Genomic DNA, 13,191 nt, shown 5'->3' with positions numbered 1-13,191 from the left:
TTTCCAAAGCTGCCAGTATCCTGAGTTATACACAGAGTATTTACTGCAACAGAAAACTTACCCTGTGAAGCGTCACTGTGTGTTGTTCCCATATAGCTGTTTCCTCCATTGCTGTGTTCTGAGAAAGGAAAAGAAAAACAAATCATTTCTCTGTTAAGAAAATGTCTTTAATAAAGTGAGTGAGATAATCCAGCAAACAATTCGCACACTGAAATACCAAAATTCATGCTGTTAATATTAGATATTCTGAAAAGAGTTTAATAATTATGGAAGGCTTTTGTTTGCTTTTTGTTTTTGTTGTAAGAGACAGGAAACTACACACAGGAACTTCCTTTGTTTTTAACTTAATTTGGACAGATGCTGCTCTACATTCATTTCATGTCAGCTCAAACTGGCATTCAAGCTAATTCTGTAGTAACTTTATACTTAACATCAGATAGAAAAGAATAAAAGTTGGAATAGTACTATTTTAAATATCTGATGACACATAAAACATTAAAAAGCATTGCGCAGTGTAACTGTGCAAAGGAAGGAAAAGTCAAATACTTTTTAACTCAGTAAGTATAAATATACATGTTACCGGAAACTAGATAAGACCATTAGATATGTTTGGACATTGGTTGCTTTAATATCACATAGTTAAACACTACTGCACCACCTAGTTTCAGTTTTGCTACAGAATTATCTTTTCAAGCTCTGGTTATAACCCTTAAGTAAAAAGGAAAAAAAAAAGTTTTTTCTAGTATATGTATGGTGGTCACACAAAACAAAAAAACAAATTAACTACAAAGTACCCCCAAGAATCACCATTAAATTAAACCAACACACCTTCAATCCAGGTACTACTCAAACCACAGTGTAGCTCAGGCTCACCTCCTGTCAAGAACCTCTTAGTAAAGCGGGAAATAAGTTACTATTCAAGGCATTAGCACTAAAGAATTGAAAAAAAATTTCTTAGAAATTGGGTTAATTGCTCTTAGAGGCTTAAATAATTCAGTCTCTTTTAATGTTACCATTTTATGGAACTGGGGTTACTAAAAATATATTATATTTACAAACTTTTTTTTTTTTAACAAAGTCCTTTCCAGAATTAACAAAAAGCTGGGTAGAAGGGGAGAATGCTGAGCATGACATTCTCAGAACATCACAGGTTACCCACTGTTAGAAATGCTGATTTCACAAGTGAGATCCGTCTTTTATCACACTGCTGTCATTTAGCATCGTGAGAATATGCCCATCAAGGTACCATGGACCCATTTCTCCTTCCCCACAACATCTTTAATCGAAGATTAATGCCACTTTAGAAAATGAATCCCTGTAAGGAAAGCCTGTTTCCCTAAATTCAAAGCAACTAGATTAACTTTCCTGCCAGATGAAAAAAGAGGGAGAAAGGATCTCTCTGTTCACTCCCATAGATAAGAACTACCAACCTTACCAGAGTTTTGTTTCAATCTTCCAATCAAATGCAGCAAAACCTCCCTTTAATGAAACTCTGCTAGAAACAAAGCTGTTTTGTTTTTTCACAAAAACTGACCAGGATTTAATGTATTTAAAAAAATTCCTCCATCAATGTGAAGTAACGATGATAGGAGTAATTCTGCTAAACATCGAGAGTCCTACTGAAATATACATGATAAAAATATCTGCAATAATTGCCAGTTTGTCCAATCTTAGCTGACTTATTAAAAATGAGAACTGCTTGCATGGCTCTAAACTCATCTATTCTCAATCCACTTTAACCAGCAGCATTGCTTCAACTGCCTTTTCAATCCCTTTCATATCAGTGCAAAGGGAAAGTGATCTGACAACAGACAAGTACCTTGATAACATATTCTTTGGTATGAAGCAGCTTATCAACCTCCATATGATTTTAATCACCACAAGTTTTCCATTTTCCAAAAGAGTATTAATCAAACAAGGAATTCATTTAATGTTAAGGAGGGAAAAGCAGGTTATGAAACAACATATATTGTTATTCTAATTTTAAACGTAAGTAGTAAAGGAGGCTGAAAAGACACAAAGTGTTAACACTGATCATCTTCAAAGTGAAGGGATTAGGAAGAACATTTTTCATTAGGTATTGTATCTTTTTGCTTTCCTTTCTTTATTCCCAATCAGAATAAACTGCCAGTGTATTTTAAACCACATTCACCAAATCCCCTTGGAAACTTCAAATATATTTATTAACTTTGTTTTAGGAAACCAAGTAATATTTAAGGAAATTATTTTGTTTTATTGTTAATTATAAAAAGTAGTTATTCAACTGTTGGTAAGGGATCTGTTGGTAAGGTCTTAATGTACAAGCCTGAAGAAAACTTCAGTAAGAGAAATTAATTTTGTTCAGATAAGGGAAAAACTAAAAATACTACAACAACTGTCTGGCATTCCAATCAAAATGAATATTTCTTTGGACGGATTAGAAAAGTACACATCTCAACTAACTCAATGGCTTCCCAAAAAAGGGTAGTAATCGCTCATTCTCTGTTAAAGCCAAACATAGCCTTATTAGCTTGATTTATCACAAGGGAGACGTATGCAATAGAGATTGAGACATTTAAAAAAGGTGATTAATCAGGCTCTTGACCAGCACATTAAACCAATTTAATCTACAATATGAATGAGTTATTATGCCTTGCCAATCCTACCACTTAAACCACAAAACAACAACAAAATGTAGTCCTAGTTTAAATCACGAAGCATGTCCTCTCCTCTCCACTCTCTAGCCTTTGGTTTCCTTCAGTGGCAGAAGCAGCCAAATTCTATCCATGTTTGTTTACATTACCAGGTAGGCCTTACAAGGAGTTCTCAATGAATAGAGAAGAGGATAGATGAATGAATGGGTTTATGATAATGCAAATATAGTCAAATATAATGGAAGACTCTTATTTGTCAGGATTCAAGCATCCATTGCAAAATTCTTTTGACTTTACTATGTTCAAAAATAATAATAAAGTGGGCGTGGGGGGGTCTTACAGTAAATCACTCAAAATTGAAGGCTAAAAGTGATATGAAACAGTTTTTATACTAATAAACACGACTTTCGTGCTGTTGGGTTTTTTTTGAGAAAGAGTGCACGCGTGCACACAGATGCACAAGTGGGGAAGGGGCAGAGAGAGAGAGGGAGAGAAAATCTTAATTAACCAGGCTCCACACTTAGCAGGAAGCCTGACACAGGGCTCAATCCCAGGACTCTGGGATCATGACTGAGCCCAAATCAAGAGTCAGATGCTTAACCCACTCTGCCACCCAAGAACCCCTATTAAACACTATTTTTGTAAGCGCTACTAAAAGAAAAAAAAAAAGTTCACTAATAACAGAATTTTGATGCTTTAGAAAAAGGGGGACAGAAGGTTTCTTTTGTTAGAATACCTAAGAGTACCTTACGTTTTCACTATGATCCCTTCTGTAGTGTTTTATCAAGTTCATCTATTACCTATACAAATACATGATGATTAAACTCAACATCCTTATTGTAAAGTTGCTTCTCGTTTATTATTAAAAACAATGCAAAGCTGCATAACTTGGACATGGATCTTCTGAGAAATCTACAGTCTCATTCCCTGGGCTTTAGGAGACCAAAGAAAAAGTGTTACTCCTTTAAGCACAATACCAGCACTATTATTCCCTAGTAACCTGGAAAGATGCTGTTACACGGAAAATGAACTAGATGAGAAATACTGAGATCAGAGCCCAAATCTGCCATACTGGATAGGTGACCTCAGTTTTCCTTACCTATAAAATTAAAGAACTGGATGAAATTATCTCAAGTAAAAGGTTCTTTCTACCTCCAAAATTCTATTGGACTATAATTCTAATTGTAGTCCAATTATAATTCCAATTTCAAACTTGCCGCAAATTCAATTATTAGTGGAGTACTGCAGACATCAGGAGTGACTGCAAATTGTGACTACTGGATTCTGAGTTATGAGTACATTTCTAAGTCGGTATCAACTGACTAGAATCACAATTTCTGAAGAAGCGAAAAGCTGCATTTCAGAATTTGCCAAGAGTTTGTTTGGTTTCTTTGTTCTAAGATCCAGCTGGCAAAGACACTACTCAGATCACCAACTCTAAAGGGCTTCCTGCCAAAACTTCAGATCCCCATTCTAGGCAGTTTTGCTGTCCTTTAGGGATGATTACAGATTAAATGGGGAATAGACAGGAGGACACAAAAACTGACAAAACAAGATGGACCTATAACTGGGAGAAAACCAAATCCAAAACAATAAATAAGGCAACTATTCTACAAACGAAGGAAAAATCTTACTCCTTAACATTATCTAGATACATAGCAGGATTTATAGTCAGTTAAATTTTACTGCTATAGCTGTAATTTTAAAAGCAACCCATTCATTTATTCATTCATTCATTCATTCATTCAACAAATATTTATCAGATATGCAAGTGGTGTGGAGGCCAAAAATAGGTCCCTCTTCCTCTCTAAAGGGCTCAAGGAGAAAGTTTATAACACTACATACATGGTGTAGAAGAGAATGAAGATTCTGCCTGCTGTGAAGATCAGAGATAGGAGTCCCTGAGAAAACAATGTTCAAGTTCAAGCTTGGAGAATGATCAGGAAAAAAAAAACTGGGGAGACAAGTTTCAGAAGAAACATCACATCAGCAAGGTTGTTGATGCTGCACATAAAGTTGGCTGTGGGATGGCTGAGTTGTACGATGTGTGGATGAGGAAAGGGTAAAAAGAGAAGTTGCAAAAGTTCCTTTACAACAGGCCTTGTAATATAATGCTAAGGACTCTAAGCTCAGTGGGAAAACACTAAGAAAGTTCAGATAATCACATGACATAGCCCAAACTCATTCTGAAGGCTGTGGAAGATGGATTTGAGGTAAGGAGACCAGTTAGAAAGTTAAGGTGTAAAGAGGGAGAAGCTAAAGACGGCCAACTGGCATCTTTAGATGGACAGCTGAGTGGAAAAGCAGGAAGAAGAAAAGATTATAAATTCAGTGTTAGACATCCTAAATGGAAGGTGCCTGTGGAAATACTGAAGCAGAGATATAGGCAATAGGAAGCTAAATATACAGGGCTGAAGATCAAGACTGAGATCGTGAGTAGATAAGGATCTAGAAGTAATCAACAAAGTAGTGTTGAAACCAAGAGAAAAGATCCAATTACGCAAGGACTAAGATGACCCTGTGGACTACACGTATTTGGGGGGGGGGGGGGGGTGGGTGGGGACCAAAGGAACAGCCAATGAGGATAGAGGAAAACCAATGAGCTAACACAAAACATCATTTATTGCTCGGAGAGTACACCAAAACAAAATATAAAAATGGAAGCTATGACCTTTAAATATTAAATATATACCTAGACTAGTTTAGTCAGTACTCTCTCTTAAATGAGGCAGCTGAACACTCTTGACAACTTGCTGTCCTCCATTAGGAAAATCAAGTAGTAAAGGAAGGTGCTCTCTCTGGAGTCCTGTGAACAGAGCTGCTACACTGAATTATTTCTGAATTCTGCTCTCCAAAGTGTTTTTGTTTTGTTTTGAGTTATTTTCCACCCAAAATAAAATGCAAGATCATCTACTGAGATCAGGCTGAGCCAGGAACTTAAAAAATACAACCTAAGTTTTAACGAATAAAACAGATAGATGACCCCTGACCTCTTTGGCCTTATCAATTAAGTATTTAATTTCAACTGTGATCACTGATATACAAATGAAATACAAAGAAAAAGACTAGAGTATGTGTTAAAAAATAGGGAAGATAAGCATTTGGATTAATCTGAAGGGCTGTCATGTGAACTCTCAAAATAGAGATGTCCAAGAAGTAGTAAAAACTGTCCTTCAAGTAGTAAAAAAGACAAATCTAAAGCCAAATGAAGAGAGATCTTGGAGACACTCAGGGATTCAACAAACTTCTCAAATACAAGTTAAGAATTTACTAAGCTTAAGAATTCAAATAATGATCAAAGTAAGAGTGCAGTCTCTCAATAGATGTTGACTTGGATGACAGTTGGAGGACAGTCTCCATAGAAAGGAAGAAAATTTAGTAGCTAACACCCAACTATACTCAACAAGAGTTAAATTTTCAAATACTTTATTTTGTCCACTCTTTGGTTGGCAACTTAGGGGACAAATGATGATAGATATGATTAGAAGACGTTAACAGCTAGAAGACATAAAGTATAAATGGAATTTTTTGGTTGATCAAAGTTGGAGGTCTCTGTAAAATATAAGTTTACAAATAAATCTTTGCCCTGTCCTAAGATCAATGTGAAAGGATATCAACTTAACTAAGTTACCATTATATGCACATTAAAAATGACAATTTCTCATCTGGGACAGTTACAGACACTCTAGAAAACTGTGAGTGCTTTCCAGTTATCAAAAATAAAACTATTTTTAGGTAGACATTTTCTAATGGCCTGAAGATGGATAAAAAGACTTCGAATTCTTTTCAGGTAGAAAGGGGAAAGGGACTGAAGTGGCAGGGAGGACTATGGAGTGATATTTCTAAGTGTATCTTTTTGTGTAACTCTGACTCTCAGAACCACAGTATTCTTTCTATAAATATATATCTACATGTATGTAAATATATACATATATATACACACACCCTTGCATATCAAAACAAAACAAAACACACACACATTAAAACACAGATATGGAGATATGGGAAATTATCCAAAATGGAATACAAATAATAACAAGTATGAATCTAACTGTATTATAAATGAATAATGTGATCACATGAAGAAAGCTAAGGAGAAAACACAAGAAACTGTAGTTTTAAAACAGTATCCTGACTGAATGCTGTAAAGCCAAAGACAAAAAGAATTGTATAGAAATTCTGTAGCCTAGTTAGTCTTTCTCCTGGAGGTATGGGTATAAGTTTGAAACTATTTTGTATGTATATCAGAAGTAAACCAAGAAGCAAATACACTGTAGATAATGAAAGCTGGATCTCTACTGCTGGGAGAAAAAAGTTATAAATAAGAAAAGGAGGAAGGTTATAAATAAGATTGGAATCTGAAGTATCAGGACAAACCCTTGGTTTTAGACATCTATACACACAGATACAGAAAGAGTCACGTACATATGCACAGATTACTATACATACATCTATTTCCTAGCTCTAGCTGCTGAAAGAGCCTAGAAGCAACCAAACAAAAACCTCCACTGCAATGAGCACAGCCACCATCATGAAGATCTAAATTTCTAAATATGATTCTCTAATAAAAGAAATCAGGAATCCTTGGAGAAGTGGTTGCTTTCAGGGTGAAAATATAAAATGAACCTCGAATATCATGTGATACCAGAAATTAAGGGACTGCCAAAAAAAAAAAAAAAAAAAGAAAGAAAGTTTGTCAAAAGAACACAGGAACCAATCTGAGGGAGCTTCTAATGGCCAAAGCTGGAATAACTTGAGCAACCAAGTAAATAATGATACTATTCAATTTTAACCCATAGAAGAAAACAGATATCCTTGAGCCTATACCAATATAATCAAATAAATAAGAAAGAGACAGCACTCCTTACAACGGAACTCCAATTAACAAATGGGGAAGGAAAAAGGGAAACAAAAATTACCATCAGCCAAACCCCACAAACTGTTGCAGATGAGATCCACCAATAGATGCTAAATTTAGTGGGTGAAAGTTTGAGAAGCAGCAGGATTAGCAGAGCCTCAAATTACCTCCTCCAAAATATTTATCAATTAAAAAAATATATAGTGACTTTACAAAGTGGAAAATTACCACCCTAACCTAGTGATCAAGGTAAACATCACCAATAATACATACTAACATTATAAACCACTTGATATGATGCACCAAGACCCATCAAGATTTTTATAGTGTTTTGCCAAAAATGCATCATCTCATTCTAATGGTAAGAAAATATCAGACAGGGATGCCTGCCTGGCTCAGTCGGTAGAGTATGCAATTCTTGATCTCAGATTGTGAGTGCAAGCCCCACCTTGGGTATGGAGCATTCTTAAGAAGAATAAAAATAAGAAGAATAAAGGTTAAAAAAAAAAAAAAAAAAGACTGGGTGCCTAGGTAGCTCAGTTGGCTGAGTGTCCAACTCTTAATTTCAGCTCAGGTCATGATCCCAGGGTCGTGGGATTGAACCCTGTTGGGCTCTGCATTGAGCATGAAGCCTTGCTAGAGATTCACTCTCTCCCTCTGCTCCTCTGCCCCTGTCCCCTGCTCCTGCGCTCTAAAATAAATAAATAAATTAATTAATTAATTTAATAAAAGAAAATATCAGGCAAAGCAAATTGAGGGGCATTCTACAAAATAATAAATCAATTCTCTTCAAAAATATAAAGGTCATAAAACACAGTGGGAAGACTGAGAGTCTGTTGCAGATTCCAAGACACCAACAAGAACTAAATGCAATGTGGAATCCTGAAACAGAAAGAGGAAAAGCTGGCAATAGTTGAGTACAGTCTGCAGTTTGGTTAATATTATTTTATTATTTTATCAATATTAATTTCTTATCCTTGATAACTGTTCTATGGTTATATAAAACATATAGGATGAGGGATTATAAGCAAATCAATATTTTTAAAGCTTTTCTCTAACATTAGTTCAAAATAAAAAAACTTTAAAAAATCTTTTTGGTTTCTAAAGATATATGAGAAAACATGATACACAACAAAGCACTCAATGAAAAACAGACCAAATTAGCAGATTCAACAGGTCACATTTCTTTAAAATTAGCCTTCTTCCTTCACCTTAAACCCTAAAACTGCTTTAAACGAGTCACAAAAAGTCTAAGGCAAAAAGGTGACAAGCTGTGTTTCAACTGCTAAGACTTCCTTAGGCACACTCCATCAGGGCACTCCCTCCTGTTTCTAATAAAATCAGGCATCTCCAGGCTAAAAATCTTACCACTGAACTGGGCAACAGTAACTGATCAAAGTTCAACAGAAATGGAGTAAATACATCAGTTTTAATGCAAGCCACTTAGGTAAACTTAGGACTTTTCCCATACACAACAAAGAGCAACATCATTTATTTTCATGTAAAACTGAGTTTTTAAAGTAACATTAATTGCAGACGCATAAGAGTTTAATAAACTTGATCTGTTGTCAAAAAATAAAAAATAACCTGCTAATATCTATATATCCAACACAGTGTTCATATCCAGAATACACAAAGAATTCTTATCAATAAAGACAGCCTAATAGAACAGAATTGCTAAGGGCTTACAACATTCACTCAATGTAGTATTATACAGCCATGAAATGAATAAACTACAATTATACAAACCAATATGGATGAATCTTACAATGTTGTTCAATGTTGAACAAAAGAAGCCAGACATAAGAACACATACAATATGTTTTCATTTGACTGTAATAACAGGTTAAAACAACAACAACAACAACAAACAAACAAAAAACAAAAAAACCAAAACACTGCAAAAGAAAAACTCCCAGGGGGTAACTGGCCCTATCAGTTAAAGAGCTCTTAATTAATTAAGACATACTACAAGGCTTCTATAATTAAAAGTGTGGTACTGGTGCATGATTAGACATATAGGCCAGTGGAATAAAATGGAAAATCCAGAAATAGAGCTCAAAGTAAATAATGGCAAATTAGGATATGAGAAAGGTAACCTGTCAAATCGCTGGTATAAAGGATGTCACTTATTAATAGTGTTGGAAAAACTGGGCAGTCATTTAGGAAAAAACATAAAATTAGATCTATATCTCATCGTGCATAAGAATAAACTCCCAAAGAATTATGGATCTAAATGTAAAAAATAAAACCATAAAGTACTAGAAGAAAACTTAAGTGAATTCCTGTTGTTTTTTTTTTTTTTAAAGGGAGAGAATGTGAGTAGGGGAGAGGGGCAGTGGGGTGGGGGTGGGGGGGATCTCAAGCAGGTTCCACATGGGGATCGATCCCACAACTCTGGATGATGATGACATGACAAGAGTCAGACACTCAACTGACTGTCAAGCCACCCAGGCACCCTTCAAGAGAATTCTTTAAGGCTGGTGTAGGGAAAGGCTTTCTAACCATAACTAAAAGTTCTTAGGAAATAAAATAACCCTGGGTACATAAAAAAAGCCCACATGACCAAAACACACACACACACACACACACACACACACACACACAAAACACCATAACCAGTCTTAAGACAAGGTACAGCCTGGTAGAAAATATTTGCAAAATATACCTCAAAGGGCCAATATCTCTAATATGTAAAGAAAGAAATGCAGAAAAAAAGAAACATTTTAAAAAAGGAAAAAAAAATACTTCACACAAAAATATTAAAATGGTCCTCAAATATTTGAAAAAATGTTCAAACTCACTCACAGAGAAATGCATATTAAAATAACTCCAAGATACCATTTTTCACCTATCAAACTGGCAAAAATATAAAACATATGACAACACAGTCTGTTCACAGGACTGTGAGGATACAGACTTTCTCTTACATTTCTAATGGGAATTAGTATTGCCTTTCTGGAAGGAATTTGGCAATACCTAACAAAACTAACACTTACTTTTTGACCCAGAGATTCTACTTCTACAATACACCTCCAACAATGTGAATAGACATAGGTACAAGGTCATTCATTGCAGCAACGTTTGTTGTTGCAAATACGTATCAGCAACACCTAAATGACTATATATGGGCTAGTAAATGAAAAAATTATGGTACATCCATACAATGGGAGTATTGGCAGCTATAAGAAATGGTGATCTCTATGAACTGATATGGAACAACTTCAAGGGCATACCTTTAAGTGAACAAAGTACAAGAATATCTATAGTATGCTACCCATCGTGTAAGAAAGAAGGTAATGTAAGATTATGCACATGTACTTGCTCCTCTGTGAAAAAGAAATATAGAAATGATAAACCAGAAACTAAAGGAACTACCTTACAAGGTTAAGTGGGAAAGGGGTGGGAAGGAAAAGAAAATGGGTTTGGGGTTGTAGGAACGAGGAAGAATTAACACTCCTGTGCATATATTTTTGTACAGCTTTGAACTACAGTAATGTTTCACATACCCCAAAATAATAAATAATTAAAATCAACAAGAATGGTCATGGAGGTGGGACCCAAAATAGAATACACAGAGTTAACAAATAAACCTATTCCATGTGGTGCCTGGGTGGCTCAGTCGGCTGAGGGTCTGACTCTTGGTTTTGGCTCAGGTCATGATCTCATGGTTTGTGGGATCGAGCCCTGCATCAGACTCTGCGCTGAGAGCACGGAGCCTACTTGGGATTCTCTCTTTCTCTTTCTCTCTCTCTCTCTCTCTCTCCCCCACCCCTCACTTGCTCTAAATAAAATAAACAAACTCAAAAAATAAATAAACCCATTTCAAATGAATACCACAACTGAAAAGGATGGGGAAAAAACTAACCTGTGTGTCTGTCTAGTTGTGACTGCTGAAAGGAACAACCACTGCCGTACCAATTGGACATACAGATCCAGGTATCTAAATTCCATTCTCCAATAAAAGAATCAGGTCTTCTTGTATAAGTGAGAGAAGCCAGGGTTAGGGTAGGGAAAATACAACATAAATCATGTACCAAAAAAATAAAAAGTGGGGAGCCTGGGTGTCTCAGTCTGTTGAGCGGCCGACTTCAGCTCAGGTCATGATCTCGCGGTCCGTGAGTTCAAGCCCTGCGTCCTGACAGCTCAGAGCCCGGAGCCTGTTTTAGATTCTGTGTCTCCCTCTCTCTGACCCTCCCCTGTTCATGCTCTGCCTCTCCCTGTCTCAAAAATAAATAAAACGTTAAAAAAAATTAAAAAAAATAAAATAAAAAATAAAAAGTGCTCAAAACAGGACTTCCAATGGCCAAAGCTGTTAACAATACGAGCAACAAAATAAGTAATAATAATAATACATTGTAACCCATGGAATAAATTATCTGTGAATGCATACTGATAAATAATCAAATAAATAAATGAAGGGGCAACTCTTCTTTACAGAGGAATTCCAATTAATAAATGAAGAGAGAATAAAAGAAGTAGACCAGACATACTTTCTCCTGACACTTTCTCCACTGAGAAAGACAAGCCATTATGTCTGTGGTAGTCTTGTCAAAACCGCACAACCTCAATCAAATCATGAGACATCATCGCATAAACCCAAATTGAAACATTCTAAAAAATAAATGACCAGTGTTCACTGAAAGTGTCAAGGTTGTGAAAGACAAGGAAAGAGAAACTGAAGGTACTATCATAGTTAAAATGATAATGTTTTTGGTATATGCATGAAATAAAACGTTAAATTAACTTCATCTGTTTTTTTTTTTAAGTTTTTATCTATTTATTTATTTTGAGAAAGAGAAAGAAAAAGCATGCACACACACGTGTGTGAGTGGGGTAAAGGGCAGCAGGGGAGAGGAGAGAGAGAGGGAATCCCAAGCAGGCTCCCCACTGTAAGCACAGAGCCTGATGTGGGGCTTGATCTCACAAACTGTGAGATCATGACCCGAGCTGAAATCAAGAGTCAGATGCTCAACAGACTGAGCCACCCAGACACCCCTTAACTTCACTTCACCTGTTTAACTTCTTGACGTGGCTAATAAAAATTTTATTTTACATGTGTGGCTCACATATTTCTATTAGAACTGCTCTAGCTATATCACCAATTAATAAATACAGAGGGCAGAGAAACATTGTAACCACTGTGGGGAAGCAAGCATCAAAATCCAGATTAAGAAATTCTAAGAGGACAAACAAAACTGTTCCTCACCAATAAAACTACAAGAAGGACGGGGAAGATAAAGACCAAGAGACATGGGGGGGACCTTACAGTCTAAGATTATCAGTAGATATACCAAACAACCACAACAGGAGGACCTTGTTTGGATCCTGATTTTTTAAAAATATATTTAAAAAGGAAAGTTCGTATTTTTAACAATTGGAAACTTTACATTGACTAAACACTGGATTTTGGATTTAGAATTTATTTTTAAAGTGTGACAATAGTCATATACTTCTTTTTTAAAGAATTCTTATCTTTTAGAGATATATACTCAATAATGATGAAAAGACAAGTCTGGTATTTTCTTCAAAATAATGGGGGAGTGAGGATACAATGCATTGGAAGGATAAATGAACTAACACTGGCCATAATTTGATAACTACCTGGTGATGGTGATGTGGGGATTCTTTACACTCTTCATCTACTTTTGAATGGTTTTGAAATTTTTCCACTTTAAAAAAAGAAGATAACTTCAGGGG

At 35.7% G+C, this 13,191-nt stretch overlaps 1 protein-coding gene across 12 annotated transcripts in view; it reads right to left on the bottom strand.

Annotated features, from left to right (window-relative positions):
* TJP1 (tight junction protein 1) overlaps positions 1-13,191 on the bottom strand; it is a 245,215-nt gene that overhangs the window by 80,053 nt on the left and 151,971 nt on the right. For all 12 annotated transcript variants that reach the window (XM_042941198.1, XM_042941199.1, XM_042941201.1 and 9 more), the window contains one exon: positions 62-118. In XM_042941198.1, coding sequence (XP_042797132.1) covers positions 62-118 — 57 coding nt within the window. The remainder of the gene's footprint in view (positions 1-61; positions 119-13,191) is intronic.

Source organism: Panthera leo, chromosome B3 (genome assembly GCF_018350215.1).
Source record: "Panthera leo isolate Ple1 chromosome B3, P.leo_Ple1_pat1.1, whole genome shotgun sequence".
In the NCBI taxonomy this organism is placed as follows: domain Eukaryota; kingdom Metazoa; phylum Chordata; class Mammalia; order Carnivora; family Felidae; genus Panthera; species Panthera leo.
The sequence above is the reverse complement of the archived record's forward strand: the minus strand, read 5'-3'. Positions and strand labels throughout refer to the sequence as shown.